This window comes from Bradysia coprophila (assembly GCF_014529535.1).
Source record: "Bradysia coprophila strain Holo2 chromosome X unlocalized genomic scaffold, BU_Bcop_v1 contig_416, whole genome shotgun sequence".
Lineage (NCBI taxonomy): Eukaryota > Metazoa > Arthropoda > Insecta > Diptera > Sciaridae > Bradysia > Bradysia coprophila.
In genome coordinates this window covers 697,031-722,565 of record NW_023503334.1, presented here as the reverse complement: position 1 = coordinate 722,565, position 25,535 = coordinate 697,031, and the positions used below count along the sequence as shown (strand labels likewise).

Below are 25,535 nucleotides of genomic sequence, written 5' to 3'. Positions count from 1 at the left end.
AGGATATTGAAGTTATTTTGGTTTATTCCATATATAAACGGGGATGCATCGAATACCTGCGAGAGACGTTTTTTTATTCATCTTTAAAGTGTTAATAACAAGCGCCGTTTATAGCTCAGCTCACAGCACAATAGCAAAAATGTTTGCAAAGCATTTTTGTGCCATACAATTTTTTATGTTATAGAATCAGGCCCGGACTGGCTGTGAATGAAGGGCATCGGGCGAATGAAACGACAAAATAAATATTGTTACAGGCGGATAAACTAGAAAATTCTTTCTGAACCAAAAATAAATTCCTTCGAAAATCGTTTAAAAATTAGGAAATCATTTCGTCCTTACTCAAGTAATTCTCAAAAAATCTTCAGAAAACTAGATAAAAATCCTTGGAAATCCTAAAGACTTAAAAATCGACGGAAATCCTTGAAAATCCAGTAAAAGTCATTTGTCAACGAAATTTACTAATATCCAACCCTCGCAGATTTACTGGGAACCAGACCTGTATAGAATGCGTTGCGTTGCTCCGAGTTACTTACTCGTACTACAGGCAAGTTTTTTTAAATCGACACCAGCTATTATTCTAAATAAATAATTCATTTATGGTAAATACAGACAGCATGGCCGCCGAAATTGAATTAACTTTCCAGGACTTCTTGTATGAAGATGTGACCTATAATTTCCAACTTATAAGTTGACTTATAAATTATACGTCATTTGCGCACAAACTCTCTATTATACGAATCTCTGGAAGGACTCTTAGAGGTCAGTCAGTTTTTCTTTATGTGAAGCCGTGCCGTAACAATATAAATATTTGGTAACTTTTTTAGCCTCCGGTACATATTTAGCAGTATTGTGAGATGAAATGAGCTCACACGTGTGTTTTTGAGCAACAAATTTGGGAATCGTTAATTTGACAATATATGGAGTAAGGTTTATATAGCCGCCGAAAGTATCCGCGGTCTATTCTGTCGAACAAAAACAAAAATATCTCAAACTCAGTATCCCGAAGCTTCACTGCAAAACGCAACCACAATTCAAATCTTAAAACTTGCATTGGAATTTGATGCGGGATTTGATAATATTGCTAGAAGCCACTGTGTGGTCTGATGGAATTAATTTTTTTTATAAGCTATTGAAGGAAGTTGACCTTTACACACTATGTGTATATTCCAACGAGAGTCAGTTCCATCAGTTTTCGTTTTGTTTTCCTATTATTTTAATGTAAAATGTAGCGTAAGTCGTTTATATTTATGTATACAGTTTGACTAATCGTGGGCGGAATGGAACTAATTTTTTAAGGTCGAATTTGTTTTCACTTTTCGTTGGCGCATTTTAGCTTGATTGACGAACAACATTGAATCGATTGAATAGAATAACTAAAAATGAAAATGAAAATAAAAACTCACCACCATAAAACGAATGCGCTCTTCGTCTCGTATCTCGTTTTAAGTAAAGCGATTGCTGTAATCCTGGCGAAGAAACGGCTTTTTTTGGTACGGCACTAGGTCGGTTAAAACCAGGCGGTCTATATCTAGCACTTTTGACACTATTCGGTAGGAAATGGTTAACACTTTGTGATTTTTGCATCGATGTGGACAATTGTGAATTGGTGGTGGATAACCGCGGTAAAGAATTGGTGCTAGCTGATGTTGCATTCTGTATACTTCGAGGTAATGTCGATCGAAGAGCGAATCGATCATCTTCATCGGATGTATTCTGATCTGAATCACATGTAGCATCCGGAACGCTGGATCGTCGACGATTGCTCTTTTGATTTGATGAAGATGTCCATAGCTTAGATGTTTCAATGTCATTATCATAACCGATGCTTCCACAACTTCTTACTCGATCCAATTGTTCGCGACTGAGACTATTCTGGTTGAATAGTAAGTCACCAGCTGATCTTCGTTTGGCAGCTAAGGCAGACGCTGATGATGAATTGTCTTTGTCCAGTAAAGTGAGTTTCGTTCTTGAATCTCCATTCGCCAGTAATGCTGATTCAAAGCTCCCCCTCCATGAGAAGCGTTCATAATCACTAGCTTCCTTTTCTTCAGTCGTTGCGTCGACACCGCCGCTTGATTGATGATGTGTCGGTCTGGTTCCACTTAATAGCAAATCATGTGACTTACTTCTCGGCAAATTTGTGAATCCCAAGTCATCGTGTCGTTCCATATTACTTTCCGACGTACTGTCATCATCTTCAGTGGTGGTTGCGGATATTTTTTGTTGTAATTTTCGATGGTATCGAACACTTGCTTTCGGTGATGTGCTCGCATGAGATTCACCACTACTGACCTCATGCATAAGAGCTACTAGCCTCGTGCCTATGTGGCTCATGACTTTTGTGAATATAGGCGGTGACGTACTTTTCGTTTCTAATTGCTTTTCGTTGGGGCTGGTCATTTTCGAAAACGAAGCAACCAGTTTTTGATAGACGTGAGCGGTTTCCCAATTCAAACCCTCTTCATACAAACCACCATCACCGCGATCACCTTCCTCGTCACCAATGTTATCGAATTTCTCGATGATTTGTTGACAACTAGCCGATATTTGTTCCTGGAGTTCGGATTTTTTATTTGCCACCGAGTTACCTTCTAAATCTGAACTGGTATAATCTGACGAATCGTACGAGTCTGACCAAGTATCCTCGCTGCTCAAATATTCAACAATTTCACGCACTTGACTGTCATTGATACCCGGAACAGTTTTCATCAATCTGGTCAATTCATTTTCGAAGTAGACTAATTGAGGAGGTTTATGCTTGTTTCTGGGCTTAGGAACTGGTGTACCATCTTTTGGTGTGCTACACCCACTTTTCACAGATGCCGACGATTTTGAGTTGTTGGCCATATTTTGTGCATTGGCACTAGCAGCAATCAATGTTTTAAAGAATTGACGCATCTTCGACATCATTAAATTGGTTTCTTCGTCGGAACTCCAATTGTTGAAGCTGTCTTTACGATATAAGGCTGTTGTGGGTGTTGGTGGCATTTTTTGTTGTTCAGGACTTTGCACCACCTGTATCGATGTCTCGCTTTCAGCCGATTCTTTTTGTTCTTCCAAAATTTCTTCTAGCTCGAATTTTTGTTCTACTGACTTATTCGGAAGATCATCCGATTTCAATAAATCGTCATTGCTTCCAATAAATCCACTGTCTCTGCTATGCTGATTTCGAGATTGTGCTAAGCTGTATGACGCTGGTGAAAAGTCACTGTGAAGGGTTTTGCTGTGTTCTATTTCTGAATCTTTACTTGATACCGATAAATCAGGAGCTGAACTAAGTTTATTTTCGTCAGACGATTCGATTCGTTTTTTGTTTTGTTTCTTCCGTTTAAGTGTGTCGTTTGAATTGTCGCTTTTTTCTATGTGTATCACAGTTTCATCACAAGTGTCTGATTCAGAATAGTCCATGAAATCATTGTGATTATCGACGGAGGTGTTAGTCTCGTGACAATCACTGTTTGTCGCTAACAAATTATCGAGCGAAGAATTATGAGATCTAGGTGTACCTCTAGCCCTAACCAATCGCTTTCGACGTTGACCTGGACTCGGACAACCTTCGCTGTCACTGCCGACACTACCACTTCCATCTGTATCACGTTGTTCCGCGGCGAAACCCATGAATGTTGTCAAAAAATATTTTTCCAATCTAGATGATGCAAGATCGCTTGAATTCATTGCATCCAATCCAGCCATATCATCTGAGCCTCCATTCGAATCGATTCCATCACTGCAGATGCTGCTACTATCGGACATACTTTCATCTTTCAACTCAGCCGAATTAATCGGCTTACCATCGCCCAGACCAAAACAAAAATATTTCTCCAATTCAGATGCTGACATTCGATTTTTAGTTTTGTTATTTTGTTCCACCTCACTTTCTTCACAACTTTCCTCTACAATGGTGTGCAATGTAAAGTCAATCGCTGATCGATTAAAACCACGCAATTCTTCTTCGCGATCAACAACGGTGCATAGTGGAAAATCCTCAGACGATTCTTCGACATCCGATTCTGTAGCCGTTGTCGTTGCAAATTCTTCTTCATCATGGCTTATTTCTTCAACCCACGAGTCGTCATCAGCCAAACCATCTTCAAGGCAAACAACCGCTGATAGTGTGTCTGCACTAGCGACAACAGTTACATCATCCACCAATACACTTTCACTCACTATTTTCGTACGTCCATCACATTTTTCATTGTTCACTATTGTTTTATCATTGTTCAACGTTGTATTTACACCATTTAGTCGCATAGGTAGTTTTGGTGCTGACGATGTTGTACTGTCATCATCTTCAAATGATCTTGTGTAATTTGGAAAATTGTCTGCGTCACAGTGGCTATTGGTGTGTTTCACCGTCACTGAATTATCATCGGACACAATTTGTATCATATCCGTTGCGACAACACTCACTTGATGTTCTAGCGACCGATTCAAATCCTGTGTTATCATTATAAGGCTCGTAAACTTCGCGGCAACAGCATCATCCACACCATTGGATCGCTCGTTTTCAACTGAATGTACGGTTACTTCAGACGTGTGTGTGTTCGTGTTATTCATTGAATAATTACTTTCACAGGTATACCCACTATATTCTTCAGTTTTTGCTGCTTCTACACCTGAGGTAGTGGGGTTACCATTCGCACACACTATATCGTTGTTATGATCGTTCAACTGAATCGACTCAAATGTACACTCATCTGAAAAATGTTCGTGTTGTTGTTGGCTAATATTGATACGGTCGTTGTCGTCTGCGGTATTTTGATTTTTTATTAATAAACTCAATGCACTTTCTGTTATTGATTGCAATGAATTTGTTCCGTCTTCGTCATTTGGCACTAGACTCGTTTGATCGTCGTATGCGACTGTACTCACAACTTTCGCTTGATCATCTAATAAATTAATTGAACGATCAGCAACAACACTAATTGAACCGAAAATGGTTTCGTCTGTGGTATTCGTTTGTATGCGCACCGAATTTTCATTTTTCACCTCGGTCAGTTCATGACTGAACTCATCGTTGCTGTACGGTTCTATCACTGAATTACGACCAACTGTTTCTGCTGGTGCTACGTATTGCTCATTCACATCATTATCGGTAATAGCCGCAACAACAATGTCATTATTCGTAGCCATATGGTCATCGAGTTCATCACAATTAATTTCAGGCTTAGTTTCTAATTTATATGCAGATAAGTTATCAGTCTCCTCGATTGGCTTGTAATCATCGCCACAAATTGATTCGTCTTTAAATTCAATTGAATGTTCGTGCATTAAAAAATCTGAATTTTTTGTTTGATTTCCATCATTAACATTTAGTGCGGGTCTCACCTAAGAAATGAAGAATAAAAAAAATTGTTCAAATTTTACCGTGAAACAGAAGCATGTTTGTTCGTTTGTATATTTTGGCAATTCAAATCACGAAGAGAATTGAAGATCTTTGGTATTAAAAATGGTCTTTTTCTCACTCTTTTTTCGCGTAATTATGAACTCTCCATGATGGGCAAAATATTTAAATTTAATTTAATGATCTAGAGTGATCGAGCATTCCATTCAAAATCGATTTATTTTGATTAATTTACTGAAGAAAGACATGTACGCTGTTTCGTGTTTCGCTGAAAAAAAAAATGAAATTTGCTGAACTGTTTGTGCACTGTGCACCCGTGAAAGTTGAGGCAAATTTTTGTTTTCCATTCAGGTACTTCATGTCTCTTTTTTCTTTTTAAATGAGGGACTTTATATACCTGCCAGTACAGGTACAGCACAGTATAGTGATTTTTTTATTGATTTTTTATGCACATTTTTAACAAATTGAAAATTAATTGTTCCCCTCGGCAGGTAATTTTACTATATGAAATAAAAATTTTATTTTTCATTTTTATTTATTTTGGAAAACATGTGCCGTGGACATCATCATGACATTTGTTTGTTTGGTTGGTTTATTTTTTTATTTTATTTTTTGTTGAAAGTACTCAGGAAGTGTTATGATGCGATTGTTTTTGTAAATATAAATTACTACCTCCACAATTTGTCTCATTATTTGATTTGATTTATTTGCTATCAAGCGGTGATGAAATGACATTAATTCCAGCGAAATTATTATTTCAAAAAAATGAAGGCGAACATTTTGCAACTTCAGCAGATGGGCTATAGATATTAATATGTGAACTACATATTGCTGATTTTATGCTTATTGAAGCTGCTATATTTGGTAATATTAACCAAGCTAGTGAAAATTTTGAACGAAAATGCAGTCTGAGTCACACAATGTTGCGTCGAATTTTGCATGCTAGCGAAGACTAGCCTATGGTGGATAATTTATTCCGGAAAGAAAACTGAGTTCTCAAAAAGGTGTAAAGGTAGCTAAAAGGCTAAACAATTAAGGACATTTTCATTATAAAAATGCTGATCGAAACAGTGACAAAAAGTTCACGTCAATTTTCCATAAACGAAGCCAACCAAGAAATCCGATTTTCTCGATAAGTCCACGAGAATATTTTATTTCAAAGCGTTCTGTTGAACGGATAAATAAAGGCTGTGCCGTTAAAAAAAATTCCAATTTCCAAATAATAAAAAATTCATCAAAGAGCAAAATATGCAAGCCAAAAAATTGATCAATTCTCTTCGAAGAGCCCTTACTATTGCTACACTGTTCGTTTTATATTCATTATAAATACTTACATTAACTTCATCGTCATTAGCAATCAGTTCCTCCACGTTACTTGGATGATCATGAAGGTCAGAAATCTCACTCATGTTATTTATAGCCGCTGCTGTTTTAATTTCTTTGTATTCGTTGTTTAATTCGTGTAAGCTCGTCGAATCAATGGATTGTGCAATATTTTTGTTATTACCAATTTCTATTCTACGTTGCATAGCATTATCGTCGTGCTTGAATTGATTACAATCGATTGTACGATCTGTACAGCTTTGAGTGTCGTCGTCGTCGTTAACATTCAACGTTTTCACATAATTCAAAACAATGCCACAATTTAATTCCGTATCAGTATCATTATCGGAAGAATCATCGATCGAATTGGTATTGGAACTTTCAGCGTCGGTATCGGATGACGATTGGTTTGATTTGTTGACAATGAAAACTTTGTAAAAATTCTTGGCTTTCGATCGCCGCTTAACATTGACACCGGCATCATCACTATCGTCCGATGCAAACGAACTTTGATCCTCTCGCGTTGAGCTTGTTGGTGATATGCCACGGTCACCATCACTATCGCAAAAGTCACTGGAACCGCTGACAACATTATCGTCATTTGAATATTCGGTTACATCGTAGCTGCGTGACACCGTTTTCGTTTTATTTTCATTCTCATCGTCGCCACTGGAAGCAGATGATGATGATATGATATAATCGGAACGTAAATAACCCTTCGTTGACTCGCTACCAGACGATGCAATCTCCATTGATATTGTACTTAAATTCAATTGAACACTATCGTCGATTGGTAAATCGACTCTGTCAACCCCGACTGTTTCATTCAATTTATTCACATCTGTTTCACTATAACAACCACCAGTAATGTCAACAACCGGAACAACATTACAGTCACAAATTGGCTTTTGTTTAACATTTTCAGTCGACGAACTAACCTGCGTTACTTTATTCGTGATATCGTCGTTATCATTCGATGTTAGAGTTTTATCAACACATGATAACAGCGAACTTTTATCAAAAGCTGTTGTACCCGTACTTAATGAATTGTCAATTGGAGCAGCACAATTTCTAATATTACATTCAGTTGATGAAGCTATGGCATCGTTAATATTACACAGTAATGGTTCACCACGAACGGTACTCTTAATTGAAAAATACTCTGCTGACGGTCGACTGACTGCTTGACCGGCACAACTGGTATGTTCATTTTTCTGTTGTTTATCTTCATCTTCTGCATGAGTTGTACTCTTGCAAAACATTCCAGTTAATATTTGCTCGGTAAATACTTGATTATGTGTTTGTTGTACGTTGTGAACATCTTCGTTGTTTCGCTGTTTTTCTTGTTGTTGTTGTTGATGATGGTGATGTTGCATTAGTATGCTCGGTGCAGCACTGTTCCATAGATGAAAGATATCAGCTGCTTGCTTCTGTTGTATAGCTCTGAGATGCGAATTTTCATTGTTTGATTGGTTCAACATCAAATCAGCTGGTTTCCAATTTTGAAAATCAGCTATTGGCACTGGAATCGGAACGGGCACAGGAATTGGAACATACTGTGGAATACTGCCACAGTCGCATCCTTTACGGTCGACGTTGTCATCGATTGATCGCTTTTTCCCACCGAATTTCGACAGATTTTTCTTTAGAAAAACCGATGGCATCATATAACTGTCCGAGCTTATCGGCGATGAGCTTTCAGTTTGATGGAGCAATTCCTCATCCGTGCCCGTATCACTTTCGCGAAATTTATGCCGATAGAGCAATGGAGAATTGGATGGTTTTCGTCGGTAAAATATTGGCGAAACCATGGGTGAATGTTGCTTCCGCGCTAATATCGGTGAATCGAACGGCGACTTTGAATACTCCTTGAATATCATTCGTGATACACCCGGTTCAAAATAATCCCAATCCCAATAGTCACATTCGTCAACGGATTGTGTTGTCTGTATCGATGATGTTGTCGAACTGTTGTCGTTAAACTCATCCTCTTTGCTGGACGAATCGGAGCTTATGAAAACCAGTTTGTAGTCGTCACCGTCCTGGCAAAACATTTTACTCGATCCATAGGTTTCATAGTCGGATATATCATCTTGGATGAATGATAGATTGCGTTTCCGATAGCCTATAAATTGACGATTCAAGGTTTGATTTAAAATTCATTTCGTTTAACTTCCACTAGACTGTAAAAGCGTTTACTCGTTTCTGTTTATACAAAAAGCGGCCAAATTCCGTTACCATACTACCGTTATTAAAGCTAATATAATACAATATTAGGTGCATTCCCAAATTTGAATTTCAAACCATCGAACAATTCCATCGAAAATGCTATGCATTTCGTATGTCGATTTGTGCATTATTGCGTTAAATGCTCCATTATAAACTATTTCATTAAAATGGAAAGTTTTTCGCGGTAAAATTTTATACAAAATTTTGTTTAGAATTTAATAATAGTAAAAAAAAAATCGGAAAGCATTTAAATGACCACCACCACTTAAAAAAAACGTAATTTTTCACTAATGGAAAATTGCAGAAAATTTACAGAAAATATAAAAACTGCAGCTCAAACTTGAACACTTGAATCACTGATTGTTCATACTCACATCATGCTACAAATTAAGGCATAAAACCAAGGATTCAACTACTCATAGAGCTAAACCAAAGTTTGTTTTTTTTTCGAGAAAAATTCATTCTTTTCTGTGTAAAATTTTAGTTTGAAAAGTTAATGAAAAACAGGAAACTTTTCATAATAATTTAGCGAGTCTTTGATTCAGGCTTGCAGCTGCTATCAGTTCTTTTATCTTCTGTAATCTTTCCGGGAAAATGATCGATGATGTCATCATAATTTAACGAGTCTTTGATTCAGGCTTGCGGTTATCATCAGTTCTGTTATTCTCTGTAATCTTTCCGGGAAATTGATCGATGATGTCTGTACGGATTTAGAGATTTTGCGATGATGCGAATAAAACAGTTTGCTAATTATTTGTGCGAAGCCTCGTGCACTCAACGAAATAAATTCTTTAATCACAAAAGATCACAAAACTTCTGGTGGAAATTTATGATATTTGCAATGTTATGGTCGGTCTCAGAGACACCCATAAATAAAAGATGAAACACGGTAGTTAGGCTTCTCTGTACCATCGCTCTTCTAACAATTTACAACTCGACACGTAATACGGAAAATGTTTCAAACTATCCATCCAAACAGAATGAAATTCAAATTGTTAGGTGCTTGAACCCAGAATATAATTGGCTAATATATGTACGTATCTTCTTGCAATCTATTTAGCGTCATACTTCATTAGTGTAATTATATCTATATATTAATAAGCTTAATTTACCCAAGATCAATTTGTTATTATGGTTAAATTAGGCGAGATATAAAATAATAACGACGATCGTAACGTCGACTTTTTTTATTTATCCATAGCAACGAAATTCTGTTTACCCAGATATTTTTATAATTAAATGTAATAAAGACTAACCATTAACGACAATATTACATGCACTTAACGAGTGTTTAATTAATTGTATCAAAAAGACGATAAATTTTCTGATATTCTGCAATCCGCACACAATAAACTCAATCGTAAATGGGAAACGTAAAATTATTTTTTTCATAATGTCTCGTCACACATAATTCGTTTTCTAGTTTATGGAGTAGCAGTCTTTCAAATTGTAAACTCTAAATTTCTGACTATATATTCCGCTCCGTGGTTTGTTAATCTCGTTTGTGTAGAGATATCTAGATGGTAGATATTTCACTGGTGTCCTCAATTAGGCCACTGATTTATTAAAAAAAAAATGGGTTACCCTCGGTAATGTGGAAGTAATCGTTTTAAATTGAAGTACCTTGTTTAACCACAATACCACACCAAGCTTAAGCATCCAAGGATTTATCACACTATCGACACGGGACAATATATGATTTAAAAACGGAACCACATTTCCATGTACGATACGAATAAGATACGGAAACAATTTCCAAACCAGACACAATTAAAAGCTTTTCTCATAAATGTTTATCGTTCCGAGCTCACTCTCGTTTGAATTTACCGAAAACAGTACTGTAATTAATGTCCCAACTTTATAAATAAATTTTTATATTTTCTAAAACCCCAAACGTATAAAATGTTTTATGGCCACAATGTGCTATATATATTCCAGTTAGAGGATGGTGTATTCGACACATTATTGTAAAAATACAAACGATAATTAAACTTGCTCTGATGAATTGTTGAGAAAAACGTGCTTTCAAGAACATTGATGAATCCTTTAGAAAGATACACTTTCAATGTTAGTCCCTACTAGGGACTCCCTAGTGACCTTAGAACTACAAGTTCTTCGAAACAAAAGGTATCTCCAGAACTAGATACAAGTTATCTTCAAAAATAGAGTCCATATGACAGGACGATAGTCCTATCCTAGCGTGAATCGACGTACCACAATTTCTTGATAATCAAAAAGAAACACCATCCAAAGGTGGTGGCAGAGAGTCGATATTTATGTGTACTTTAAACTTGGAAAAAACACATATCAATGACTTTTTCTGTGTGGAACTAAGTCAAAATTTATAGCTTCACAATTCTACCATAAGTAGCAATAAAACTCGTTAACGACATAATTTACAAAAAAGGATCACCCAATATCCTGTTAAGTGACAGGAAATTTTCCGGATAAATAAAAGTTTCAACACTTCCTGTCAACGACGTAAATAAATTGAAGTCTTGACTTAAATAAAAGACGAAAATACTGGTGAATTATGTTAGGCGAAAGGATTTGAGAGTTTATTTAGAATATTTTCTTTAATCCGACCAGGACAAATTGAATTTTGAAATACGATTTTCGCCAGTCAAAATCGTTGAGATTTATTGACACAACGCATTTCAAGCATGAGTGATCATGAAAGTACTCTAAACAAAAGTACGGTCTCTCACACAAGGGCTGGTCCATAAGTTTATTTACTTTATCTATCAGACCAATGTACATGCTTGAAGTCATTTATTTGGCAGCTGTCATTAGAAGCATTTTCGCTTGAAGTGCGTTGATTAGACTTATACTAATATTTTGATCTGAACACAGTGTTATAAATCCGGGCAGAAAGCTTAAGTGCATATCAATCCATAAAATTATCATACTTCATTTAAAAAACGAAAAAACGCTGGAAGGTCCACATCGAGGGATGCCTAGTGTATAGCTTCAGTCGCCCTATGTCGTATAGAAATCTTTAGTGCCACATGAAGAATGAAATTCGAAAGTAAATTTTGTATGGAAAAGTCTACCTTGCCGGATAAGTCAAGACATACACTAACCTACCCTCGTTATGATCAACAAACATTATTCGCCTTACGTACAGTGTAACAATATGGCAATTAGGCCATATTTGTACCGAACCGTTATGAGAAACAGGTATGCACGCAAAAATTCCTGCAAAATTAATTAAATAACCAAAAACACATCGAAAACAAATTTTCCGAATGCCTGGATATTGTCGTCCCTTATTTACAAATGAAAAATTACCAAATTGTGTGTGTTGGTCCGAAATTGGATTAACCAATTTTTTGACAAATTGATAAAATCTCCAGTCCTGACATATTTGCATATAATATCAATAAACCCCCGACCGTCTATAATATGTGAATGGGCCCAACGAGTGTAACACCCGCAAACAATGAACGAAATTGTAATTTAAATTTGTTATAATGAAAATAATCCCCGTCAACACAATATTACCAATATTGTCATGATGATGAAGATATTATACCACGTAAAACTTATGGGTTTTATGGTAATATCGATTTCGAAATTGAATATAAGTTACATTTTAATGTCAGAGCGAGTGAATATATGTATCATACTGTACGTAGAGATACATACGTTCGTTTGTTCGTATATTTTATAAGAATATTAGATTAATTCGTGACAGTGTAACGAAACAATGTAACCTAATCAAAAACCCACATAATTTAAGTAAATAAACAATAATCTCTTAATCTCTATCCATCCAGAAAATTTTTGAAAAATATTTCACTGAAACAACCCACATAACTTTGAAAAGAAAAATTAATATTCCGTAATCCATTTAACTTGTGAGTTACTAAAAACATATTTGTATGAGCTCAGTACATCACATGTATGAACGATCAGCATTTTGATTTTTTACATCTCGATATATATAATACAATATACAGATATATAATAGACTCAGAGCCCACGTCCCTTTCTGTTCCTCTGGAATGTGCAGTTAGATTTGAAAAGTAGATTTTTTTTTGTTTTACGACTTTTTGCTTTTGAGGGTTTGTCTCATATAAAAGAAAGCAGAAATGAAGCCATTGCTTCTAAATGACGAAACTGAGAAGCTGAAAGTACGAAAATTAAACTTGTCAGACATGGCATACCTTCCAAGAACAAATTTATTTTTCATTTATGGCTTCCATCATTTTGACACCAATTTTGTTTTATTTTTACAATATGCCCCTGCTGAAATAGCTATTAGACCATCAAACAGATCTTTTCCACCTCGTGAAATCTAACAATACTACACAAATCCCCGTCCGCGACCCGATGAAGACAGAAATGCGATTGGGCTCTGGGTCTATAACGTGGGTAAAAGGTGAATCGGAATACCTCAATACAACTCAATTTGTGGTAAAGCCATACCTATAATCACCGGGGAAAGAAAAATTTGTTGAAAACTGAAAACTTAAAGAGGGATTTAATCGCCAAGAGTTTTAATCCTCACGTATTTCTCTATTATTTCCACCCGTAGAAAGCGATACGCGCTCGGGTGTTTTAATCCTCGAAGGTTTCAATATCAGCGAATTTTTAATTAATCGATAATTTTAATACCTGACCGCTTGAATGAACTGGAAATGGAATGGATTTTGCTTTTTCTTTCTTTAGTATGAAATGAGCTTTCACCTTGTATAATGTGGCGGCAGCGAGATGTGCAGTATGGAATAATTTTTGTTTGGTATTAAATGCAGGGAATTTTGCTTTTGCATGAAATTATCTTTTAATAAAAAAAGACTTTCAAGCATAACTTCCGGATGGAGCGGACAGTGGAAAATTACTTTTTTTCCGAATGAGATATATTTTTGAAAAGTTTATGCAAATTAATTTTTCCATTTGCTAGGATTGCCATAGGAAAATGGATTTAAAGCGCGGAACTGTAACGTTTAAATCTTCGACGAAGTAAAATTGAAATTTATTTGCTGTTCACCAATTAGGTCTCCTCTACGATTAATAAAGCTTCTAATTTCCAAGTAGCAATTTCTATGTCGTTAGTAAGATTATTGAAGCAGTTTTTCTAAGACCTCTAACCCTAGCTAATTTATAAAGTTTAATCTATTAAATTCGCAATCAGTACATACCTTCCTCAGCATTTTTCTTAGCAGCTTGACGTCGTTGCAAAACAACTTTTTTAAAGATGACTGCCGCAGCCTCTACTGCACTTTGAATTTCAGCTTCGCCAAGAGTAGTCTTGTGCTAAATTTACAAGAAAAGAAACGGTTTAAACATGCGAATCATAAAATTTATGAAGTGAAAGTGACAGTCACCTCAGTTTCACTCTTGCTTGCATCATCAGTTTGTTTTGACTCGTCATTATTAGTGGCACTTGCATCTTCCGTAGTCGATTCTTCGTCTTTCTGTTCAGAATCATCTTCTTTGCTGTCTCTGTGAATGGAACTCTTCGAATCTCGCCGTTGAACATGGGTACGTGCTGCTGCATTGCATAAAAGTGAAAAGAAGCTCATCTTAGTGTTAATCTCAAAAGGTTTCGTTTTCACGAAATTTTGTAAGCTTCGTGAATTTATCGTGGACGCGAAAATTATCAATTTATAAAAAAAAAATTAAAATAGGTTCTGTACGATGCGTAGCGTGAGAGAGTTGTTGGAATTTTCACACTATGTAAATAACTAATGATTGTTTTCCACTTACCAAAAAAGTACTCCGTGTGAGAGACTAAATTGAATTTTTAAATTTTTTGCTTTGTTTACTTGTCATTACGCTCTCTCGGAGTACTTTTGTTGAGTGGAAGCCATGCTTAAGAGTCTGTCAGATCAACCTGACAAGTTCAGGCCAACCTTGAAAATGTTGATGATCAGGTTGTTTCATGTCAACCTAAGGCTCATGTCGAATATCAAACTTTTAATGACGTACCGATTGCTACTCATACGTGCACATATTAGATGATGTCAACGAAAGTAAATTCGTGGTATAACAAACAATTTTCTCTTTGGATGGTTTGCTATACCATAAATTTGTGCTTGTGAACCAGCTGCACAAATCACTGCGCTGTCATATTTCCTTACAGTAAGTATAAGTGTTGAGAAAGAATGTTTATTTAAGAACGTTAGGATTCAACACCTTCAGCTCGATGAAATTATTGTCACAGGACTTTTAAACGAGATTGAAGTTTCCTTTCGACGCAAGGTAGGTTTTCGAGGTTTCTATGGTAAAAATTGTATCGGATGTTAAACCACCGACTTTGAACGGCCATAAAAGTTCACAGTGATGTAGAAGCAAAATGGGTTTCGTTTGAAAGCCACTGAAATTTCCTTTCGATTACACGACAAATGGGGATGGCTTTAGTATTTTCGAAATATTTTTTGACTTTGGGTCAGTGGCGGCGCCGTGACGTGAGTGGTATCGGATTACTTTGTACTCTATCTTATACCATCTATTCCTTACACGGCTGCTAGGAATTTCGCGCCGCGTCATTCACAACAATTGACAAAATGACACATTTCGTATAAGGAAAATGTCACTTTGTGGGTTATTGTGAATCACACGGCGCGAAATTCCTCAACACCATTTGCTTCAAGTGTTTTTCAGCTGGTCCACACAAACAATCAAAACTGTTTATACAGTTGTTCCACTACACCATGCGCGTGCGTGTAAACAGTTTTGGTTGTATGTGTGGATCAACTTAACAACAGCTGAAGGAAATTCATGCTGAAATTTCTCTGCCTCTGAGTGTAATGATAACGGGTCGAAACTGGTCACAAAATGAATTTTATTTAAAAGATCCAAAATTAAATTACCTGGTGGCGATATGTCGCTGTTGTCTATTGTTTTAAAATTCTTTCTTCTTGGCGATGGTATTTTGGATGGTTTCTCTCGTTTCGATTTTTCCAAAATATCAGCAAGGGGTTTCGGACTCGGTATTTTCGAATGATCAATGCGTTTCGAATTCTAAATCATTCATCAAAATTATTTATTCAATAGCAAATAAATGGATGAATAACTTACTTGTGTCTCTCGTTCGGGATGCGATAACGACCGTCGGGTCACTGGTTTGCTATTCGATTTCGGTGGAATGTCTTCGGATATTGATCTCATCGTTTCCGGTTTACGTCTGGGTTCATCTTCGTTGGACGATGCATGAATTTCGCTTTCAATGATTTCGCGTGAACGTCGCCGTCTCGTTCGATCTTTTCGACTCGAACGGAATCCTTCGTCAGGATGGGTATATTCGGGCAATGTATCGTTCAGGAAACTCTCAGCACTGCGTACATTGTGCCCGATTTTCGTTTTCGGTTTATCCTCTTCGTCATAACGAACTTTTGAATCACTGGCACTGTATACATTTTTATACTGTGGCCCTTCGTATGATTCCTCTTCATCGACTTCCAAGAAACTATGCTCTTTGTACGAATTTGAGTCGTCGTATTCGGGCAAACTTTGTTTAGCTTCAGAAAAGGTTCGTTTGTCGATTTGTTGTTGTTGATTATGTCGAGAATCTTCCAATACGTGACCTTGTCGGACCAATCTATTTGGCGAGTGATTACGAGGTATTTCCGGAAGTAGACGACGACCTTCAATAGGAATCGGTGGTCTGTTCGCACTGTATTCTTCATTACTATGACTACGCACTTTTATCATTTTCGACAAGTGCTCGCGTTGCTGTGGACAACCTACGCTGCCAGTACTAGAATATGGATCGTCGATTACAGTTGGCACATTTTGGTGAGATAAAAACTGTCTAGGATTTAGATTCGGTTGAGGAAACAAAAAGTTTTGTTTTAAGCGTGGCGAAATCGGTAGAAATTTCGGAGCTTGCTGATGAATGTTTAGAGAATTCATTCCATCCGGATTGGGAAGGGTGTTCTGACGAACGATTTCTGGTGATCGTTTCATGTACTGTGGCGACGTTTGACGTTTCGGTGGTGAGGTCGGTAACAATTTTATGTGTTGATCGGGATTCGGTAATGTGGATTGTCGGACGATGCCGCCATGACGCTTCGGAATATCCGTATCCATTACACTCTCCGGTGATTTACTGTACGTCATACGATTTGGCGATGGTGGCAGTAGAATTTTGGGCCGATTTGGATATGGTTCTGACATGTTTGACGGAAACGTTGATTGTCGAACAAATGGTGGATATCTTTGGTCCGATTCGTGCTTCTCCGGAGAGCGACTGTAACTTCGACTCGGCGATGTGGATAAATACTTTTGAGCATGATGTTCGTTAGGCCTACAAGGAAGGGTTGATTGTCTCCGAATCGGATATCGAACTTGTTTCAGATCAGTATTTGAGCAATCTGCCATGTCTTCACTATCCGTATTGTATGGAGATGTATTATATTGAGGATTTAGCTGCTGTTTCGGAGATACCGGCGGAGGCATTAAATTCACGTTGTTCTGATAATAGTTATCGGGATTGGGTATATTCGTAGGTAATGTTGATTGCCGAACCACTCGACGAGAATGATGCTGTGTCGCCCTATCGTAATATTCATTGTTTTGATAGTCCATTGTTTGATTATAATATGCGTTCGGCTGGTCTACTGGATAATTTTCATCGTCGCGCTGTGAGTGAACACGATCGTCATGTTGAGAACCTAGTAGAATAGTTTCTTGTTAAAATCTCAGACTCAACACTGTAAAAACAAAATCGGTTTTTTACTTGAAATCGTCCAAGATCTCCTAATGCTTTTCCTAATAATATCAGATGCTGGCAAATATTCCTTAGTAATTGAATCTCGCCGCGATTCGTGTCCTCTGGCGTATTCGTTAATCCATTCACCACTAGCTGCTTGCAATTCCCTGAAATCAGAAGAACGTAATCTGAGTTTCAAAATACAGACAACGTTACAACAGCAACAACAACAAAGAAAAAACACCCACAACGAAATTTAACGAAAGCGAAATGGGGAGCACATGAATCAAATAGCAAAACGATATAAATTTCTTCAATTTCAATTACAGGTTATGTATTTAAGTTCAACCATACAGAAACAGTGGGTGGCATTATGAGGAATATGAATGGGAATTGTAAGTCAAATACATTTCGATGGAATACCTTCCTTGAACACTTTTGATCGAACATTGTAGAAAATCAATTTGGAATTGCATGTGTACAAGTGGAGGAACATGCACACAATTTGAATGCAATTTATGTGTATCATAGTGTTCGCGGTGCAGTGTCACTTTAGACAGACTTTACGGCTGTACGATTAAATGTACTAGTTGAATGCATTCGGTTGCAGTGAGACAAACATATCGAACCATGGAAACTGATGAGAGACTTTGGTTCGATACCGACTCTACATTCAAAATTGAATATTTAAATTTTCCAGACAAATTTTATTACCATGGGCAACTGTGTGTTAACTTTCTTGTCCACGAAACGAAAACACTGGCAAATGGATTTCATAAAAAGGAAATGTCACTTACACGTTCATATATGATAACCGTTTAATTCATAAACATATGCCTCCTACTGCATAAATGGAGTGCTTCATTTTGTCGTTTCTAGTTGAAATGGCATTACAGAACTGTTCCACCCACATAAGGTTAAGGATAAAATGAAATGAAATTTGAATGACACATTTTCGCACGACGTCACATGGCGAACGAGTCCCCCGTTTCCGTAGAGTATTAACTTTGTGTGTTATAGAATGGGTGTACGTTTAAATTCAATGCAAAAAAAAGTATTTCAAGTAAAAATTCGCACAACGCGCCACCTTAAATGTTACATAAAAGAGTGTACCGACGATATTAAAATACAAGAAAAATGAAACTGAAACATTTCAATTAGATCATTAATTTCCTGTGTTGTACATAGACACAACTTTGTTATAAAACATAATACGAAATGTAACAAACAAAAAACTGACAATTTAACTTTAAACATCTTGAACCCTTTTTCGGGGTATAACGAATACAATATATTGTTAAACTTTATGTTATTTTCTTTGATATTTAATTCAGAATTAAGGTTTACGGCCAACGCTTTCGAAGAACGACTTCATAAAGTATTGAAAGCTTAAATTAGAACAAATCACTTTCTCGTTGACAAACATAATGTGTAATGGCTAAACATTATATATTTTTAAAATGATTGGATACCCCCGCCCCGTATATGTATCGAGCGGAGCGTAATATATAAATATAGGCAATTCTATCATATCATTTCCTTCGCAATGTGTATGCTCTCTCATGTACAACCTTCTTATAAATAAATTATACGCACGCTGTAATTACTTTGACGACGTTATTAAACCACGGCCGTGTTGTTTTAGACGAATATTCTATTTCGGTTCACAATAATTAAAATTTACAAAATTGTTGGGAAATTGCAGTAATCATTAGGTGGAAACGGCTGGTGCTTCATTAAACGAAAAAAAAAACCCAAAAGGAAAAAATTGTTTTTCATCGATTTAGATGCGAGTCAACCAATTACCACGAAAACTTTACCAAACTTTGCCATCAAACAAAGCCATTTCGCATCCTTCCACTCTTTAATTAATAATTTCAAACTGCCTCCAGTCCAATACCTATACGAATTGCACCGAACGAGTTTCCGGTTTTTAACCTGAAGATAACATGCAAATGCCATCACTCACCTACGCAATTTTACGAAAGGTAAGTGATGCCTCAAAGTACACAACGTTTCTTCTGAGAAGACGAAAGCTCATCATCAAATTATATGTTAGAAGTGTTACTGGAAAAAAGGTTTTTCAGATTTGTAACGACTTCACAGCCGAAATTATCTTTTTTTCATTTGCACCCACACAACGTTTAAAACTCGCTCGCAGCTGAAAACTGTTTAGCGTTCGTGTAGGAAGAAAGACCAAATGAATACATCTATTACTGTCGGTTATATCAAAAGGAATTAAGAAACGTTCTTTTCGACAAGTGATAATTTTCACGCATTTTTCATTCTTTTTTTAAGTTTTCTGATAATTCTTAGTTGGGTTTTTACAACTTTCGCATCCCACAGGGACTATTGTTCGGAATTTTATTGACTGAAAAATGCCTAAATTTAATTAAAGTTTATCGAAAATCGTCGGTGAATTCAGTTCGGTAAATTCCGGTAATTTGAGTAAATAAAACTCCCAATAATTGGCCCTGACCCGAACTAAACGCCCTAAGCCAAATTTCGAAGCTGTACACCTACACACGCAGTGGGGCTCACCAACTTTATTTTTCGAAGAGATGAAAACGAAGTCTTTTGAAACATTTTCACAGTGTGCCTGAAAGTGACGAAAAAAAAATGTTGCGTACTGAGAAATCGAGAAAATCCGGAAAATTGAATTTTCCTAATCTCAAGTCAATTTGCAAAAATTTTTAAAGTTCAGAAAAATTCAAGAAAATCAAGAAAATGTTTCTCAAAGGCAGTGGTCCATTCTACATAAAACAATTTTCGCGAATATACTTTGAAGCGTTGGACCAATGAATGGATTAATTTCAAAAAATACCTTTGCTACTTAAACATTGCATTCCTGGAAAATAATGAAGAAAAAGACGAACTTGTGGTGCTCTTCATCATAATTAATTTTGTTGAATGTTGTCATGACGCTATACCTCTGACTATTACTTACATTTTCATTGAAGTAATTTTCAACTTTCATTGATGTCAGCTTAACTCTACCGTGCATAAACAAAACTGCACCGAAGTGTTTATGCATTAATTTTGTAATTTTACCAAGTCCAATATTTCAAAGTATTAAAGCGATCTTGAGTGAATGCAAATGAATGTTGTGTTTGTGTCTATAAAAGGCAAGACATAGTATGAAATTGCTTACAGATCATTCAACTTTGAATAGATTTTTTATAGACAAAATATTGTTTGACCAAGAAAATGTCATATGCTCAGAATGTCCACTTATACAATGTATTCTGATGAATCCTCCATTCCCTCTGAAAATGCATTCCATAATTTATGAACAAACTCCAGAAATATTTTTAATTTTTAAACATCAAATCAGGTAGCTTTTGATGGTTAAAAGCGAATTCCAATAATGTCGCTTTTATGTAAAGCAGGTCAGGATTAACTGAGCATGTCCAGAAAATACCTGAAACTCTTTTGAGTCAAAACTTTTGACCTGAGCCTGATATGATTAATTTTGATTTGACGGATTTGACCTAAATTAATCTGTCAGCTGAATATAGTCATTAGGTTAAGCCAATCGGGTCAGGCTTACCTGGAAAAATTGTTAAAAAATATCAGGTGAACCTAAACCCGACATGTCATATCTGGATAAATATGGTTCAGGTAAGGTCTACATGACCTAAAACAGATCGAGTAATTTTTTGCCGTGACCAATTAGTTTTGACAAAAAAAAAATGAAAATGTAACAGTTATAGGCTGTATCACTTTCAAGTTAATTTATAATTTTGTTTCTGTTATGCTAGAATAAACCGTGTCTATTGCTTCAATTTCGCGATGCGTGATGACCCCTTCAGCCATCCTCATTTATTAACCGTTTTCCAATTAAACTCCGTTTCTGTAAACTTAACAGTAAAATCGGTATTATGTAAAAACATACAACAAAGTTTTCAAACAGACCCTTTTTCCATTCAATGACATCGGTGCAAAAATTCGGGAAATTGCCCGGGAAGAAATTACATTAAATATTCAATGCATTGAACAGTAAACAAAAAAAAATATGAAAAACGAGACATCAATAATTTTATCTCCCTCCAGCGACATATTTCTACTTCTCAATTCAAATAGTGTCATGAAAAGAAAAATTATAAAGGGACGAACAACCTGATATGGATGAAAATTGCATGATAAGCGAAAATATGTTATTTTATTAATGGGATGTTTGAGGTGCGGAATAAAATATGACGTGAGCTTCTTTAATACATCTTTTTGCAACAATTCTTTTCGTTTATAAGCCGTATCCGCATCTACCCCGAAAATGAGTGAATTGAATTAATTTGTTGACAAAGAATAAAAAGAAAATGTTTCTTTATTTTTCGAAAAAAATAAAATTTCGGCTCAAGCAAGGAAATTATATCTGAATGAGGTGGTTTCTTTTGAAAATGCGTAAACCGAAGTCGAACACCTTTTCTAGACTTGTTATTTATAATGTGCCTTGCAAGAAATCGGACCCTATAAGCAAAAACCACTTCAAGAAAAAATAAATAGACGTTCGTGTGGAGGTGCTCGATCCAGGTACTACGTGGTCTTACCGAGGGGGAACGTTAGAAGGTAATTGCATGTACCTTCGGGGTAAATATGGTCATATTGGGTTTAATTGAAAAACTAATATGACTACTTCGCCAAACATCTAACGGTTCCGAAAAGCAAAGATCGAAACATTGTTTTCGCTGATCAATACTATACTTACTTGGGTAGTGACACGATGAACGTTCTCTTGAAGTGTACATTTGAACTCACTGTTGATTTTTTTGTTGCTCTTCGGATGCAGTGGAGCCGTTAGAAGTTTAGTTTTTCAACTGCTCATAACTCAGTGTACATTAATTTGAAACCTAATATGACCCTATTTGCCCCAACAATACGTACAATCACCTTTCAAATGACGACAGCTGCCACCTCCCACAGACTGGGAGCACGAGCACGTCGTAATCTTTTTTAAAGTGGTTTTGGCTTCTAGGATCCACTTTCTAGTCACATATACAAAAGGTTACTGAGACATGCGGCAGATTTCGGTACTCCCTCTGAAAGTCTTGCTTCAATGAACTTTGCAAAAGAATATCAATTGCAAACAAAAGTTTATTTCTTTTATTAAAAAAAGAAGTTGGTGGAAAATCGAAGAGAACATTGTTAACAGCGACATGAGCTACAAGAGATACATATAAAAAAGAAACCAGCAAAACGGTAAAGACAGAGAGACTTCTGATTTATTATACTCAATTTTAAAAAATTCAAGTCTAATCCGCACACTGACCTATTTAGACGGTGCAAACAAAAGTATAGCTTATGGAAACTTGTAGCATGTCTATCCCCGTTAAGAAGAATTTCCGACGTGGAAATTCTACCATATTTTCATAATGTACACAATTGATATCAACAACTCTGATTGCAAATGCAATCCTATAATTTATGAAAGAATTTTGAAACAAACGGAATATTGTACGCTGTTCATATGACAAGCCTTCTATGCACCCCTTTTGTTTTGTGTGCATGACGACCCAGTTTTCTGCTCTATTTCGTCTTTGTTTTGTTTTCTTGTAATGATTCGATTCAAACAAAAATGTTTAGAATAGACCGTGTGCGATTTTGACAAAAAAGTTTCATATTTCAATAAAAAGAAGATTTACCATGAAAACAATTGGAAAAAATATTTAATTTTTTTTATAGAAATTATTCAAAAATATTGTTGCCATCCCGATGCCATCCCACTTATTAGAATCTTAGTGAGAATCCAATTAGAATGAATTAGAATGGTTCAGATATCCTTTTAGTTTCATTCAAATTACAGCTTTTAAAGTGAGATATAAAATCAAGCAGTCATTTTTCAGATATTCTGTTTACACTTTTGTTCTACAGAATAATAATCTAAATCAATTAAAAATAAATTATTTATACTGCACACGGTCTATTACTTAATGCACCGTTTCAACATAATTTTAACTTTTCAAGCTACAAAAATTGGTATTTCTGTCGTAGTTTGAAACAGGACGGGTAAATGGCGGTCATCTGCTTAATACGTATACTTTGCGCTGTAGTGTTTGTCGACTTTACTACTAGAATAGAACTACTAGAATAGAACTATTAGATCTTACAACAAACACAACACTCCAAAAATTCCAAAATTAAGACGAGTAAGTTACCGCTGTAGTAGTATAACAGACCCGAGTTTGAACAATATTTATAGAGCAAAGTTTCATGGCATGAATTGGTTTAAAAAGGCATGATAAGATGGAAGTTTATTTGTAAAACAATCTATGCAGTAATTAAAGTACTGAATATGACATTATGACATTAAGTTTATTGTAAACACAGAGAACAACTTTTTGTTACTGTTACTAATTTTTTGCAGAGGAGTTTCAACCGAACAGAGTGATACAAAATCTTTTACTATGCTGGTGCATGTAATAAGGCTGTTACATGTATAGGCAATAAACTTTACATCACTCGCATAGTAAAACGTCGTACTACACACGGAAAATAAAGTTATATCTCGTATCACGATGAGTAAAAGTACCTCGGGCTGCCGCCCTCGGATACTTTTTCTCATCTGGATACGAGATATCACTTTACTTCCCTTGCATAGTAATGTACTATTACATGCTACATGTGTCGAAAACCGTACTTTTCATGTTTCAAGCACTGCTTTCGAAGCCCTCAGCATGTAAACTCCATTACATAACTCGGGATAAAAATGAAAAGTCTCGTTTTCGTGTGTTTATTGACCTCTACCCTACTTTTCATCTTTTTATCCCTAGTCATGTAAAATACTGTTACTTCACTAGAGTTAGCTTGTATTACAGCGAAGAAATATCTTTCATGTACAAAAGTGGATTTACCTTACAGAAATTGCAGCGGAAAGTTCTAGGATCACTTTCCTCCTACGAAACGTGTCAACCGACACTTCCACTACCTTGAGTTGTATTTTGTACAATAGATACAATAGATAGTTATTTTTCCAACGCATGCTGAAAGGCGTAATTAGCGACTGAACGGGCACGAGCCGGAGGCGACAAAGTCGCGATATTTCACCAATAGTTAGGAAAAATCTTATACTTCACTAAAGTTAACTTGCACGACCTACATACATGTTGATTAATGTCATATTCACTCACTAATATTTCCTTTTATGTCACACTACTTGACCAACATTTTCTGCGAAATCAACTCAAGTGACGTGCGATGAGAAGTTCTAAGTGATTTCTAAGTTTTAGCTTTAGGTTCTTCGGTCGAAATTTAAAATGATTAGAAGCTAAAATTCGTGTCAGTAGATCTTTTTAGCTAAATTGTCCTTCAAGTCAAGTAGATTTTTCTGATGATTTTCAGCCTGGTTCTACTTATTGATAATTTTGAAGTTGTTGAGAATAATTTTTCTTTCTTTCTCGTCATCGGATCGAGAGGACCATTTTGTGCAGTAAAAGTTAAAATTTCTAGAAAAAGATAATCGAGAGAGAAAATCATATATGATGGAATAATATCATCATAGATTTTATGCATCGAAAAGAAGTGGTCGATATATAATATAGTGGAATATGACTGGAAGCATTTAAATGATTATTTGTTATTTTTCTGTATATCATCTTTGTTCATCTTTTGTGAGATTTAATCGATTTCCATCTTTTTTGAAATAATAATAATAATAATAGAAAAACAAACAGTTGAGAACGTAGCAGATCGCTATAATGTTAGCCCCGTGCGAACCTGTGCTTCGCCTGGGTCGACGCGATTACCTAGTGCTAATTTTTTGCCTAGTACGTGGTACATTATACCTAGTGCGATACGTATGCCTACTAATTTCTACCATATAATTGCATTTCACTCGGCATTCCGTCAAAATTACTCAGGACAAAAACTATTGTCAGAATAATGGACTTAAGCTTTTTAAAAAATGAAAATCTGTTAAAGTTGCCTAGATTAACAAACAAATTAAACATTCGCCTGCTATTTTACGGACTTCAATGGCTCATGATT

The 25,535-nt window shown here is 36.0% G+C and overlaps 1 protein-coding gene across 1 annotated transcript in view; it reads right to left on the bottom strand.

Annotated features, from left to right (window-relative positions):
- The window catches only part of LOC119069952, a 78,319-nt gene that overhangs the window by 9,736 nt on the left and 43,048 nt on the right, over positions 1 to 25,535 (bottom strand). The window contains exons 4-10 of the mRNA XM_037174181.1: positions 17,583 to 17,722; positions 15,923 to 17,517; positions 15,715 to 15,865; positions 14,227 to 14,393; positions 14,041 to 14,155; positions 6,679 to 8,792; positions 1,404 to 5,328 (exon numbers count right to left, since the gene is read on the bottom strand). Of these exons, the coding sequence (XP_037030076.1) occupies positions 1,404 to 5,328; positions 6,679 to 8,792; positions 14,041 to 14,155; positions 14,227 to 14,393; positions 15,715 to 15,865; positions 15,923 to 17,517; positions 17,583 to 17,722 (8,207 nt within the window). The remainder of the gene's footprint in view (positions 1 to 1,403; positions 5,329 to 6,678; positions 8,793 to 14,040; positions 14,156 to 14,226; positions 14,394 to 15,714; positions 15,866 to 15,922; positions 17,518 to 17,582; positions 17,723 to 25,535) is intronic.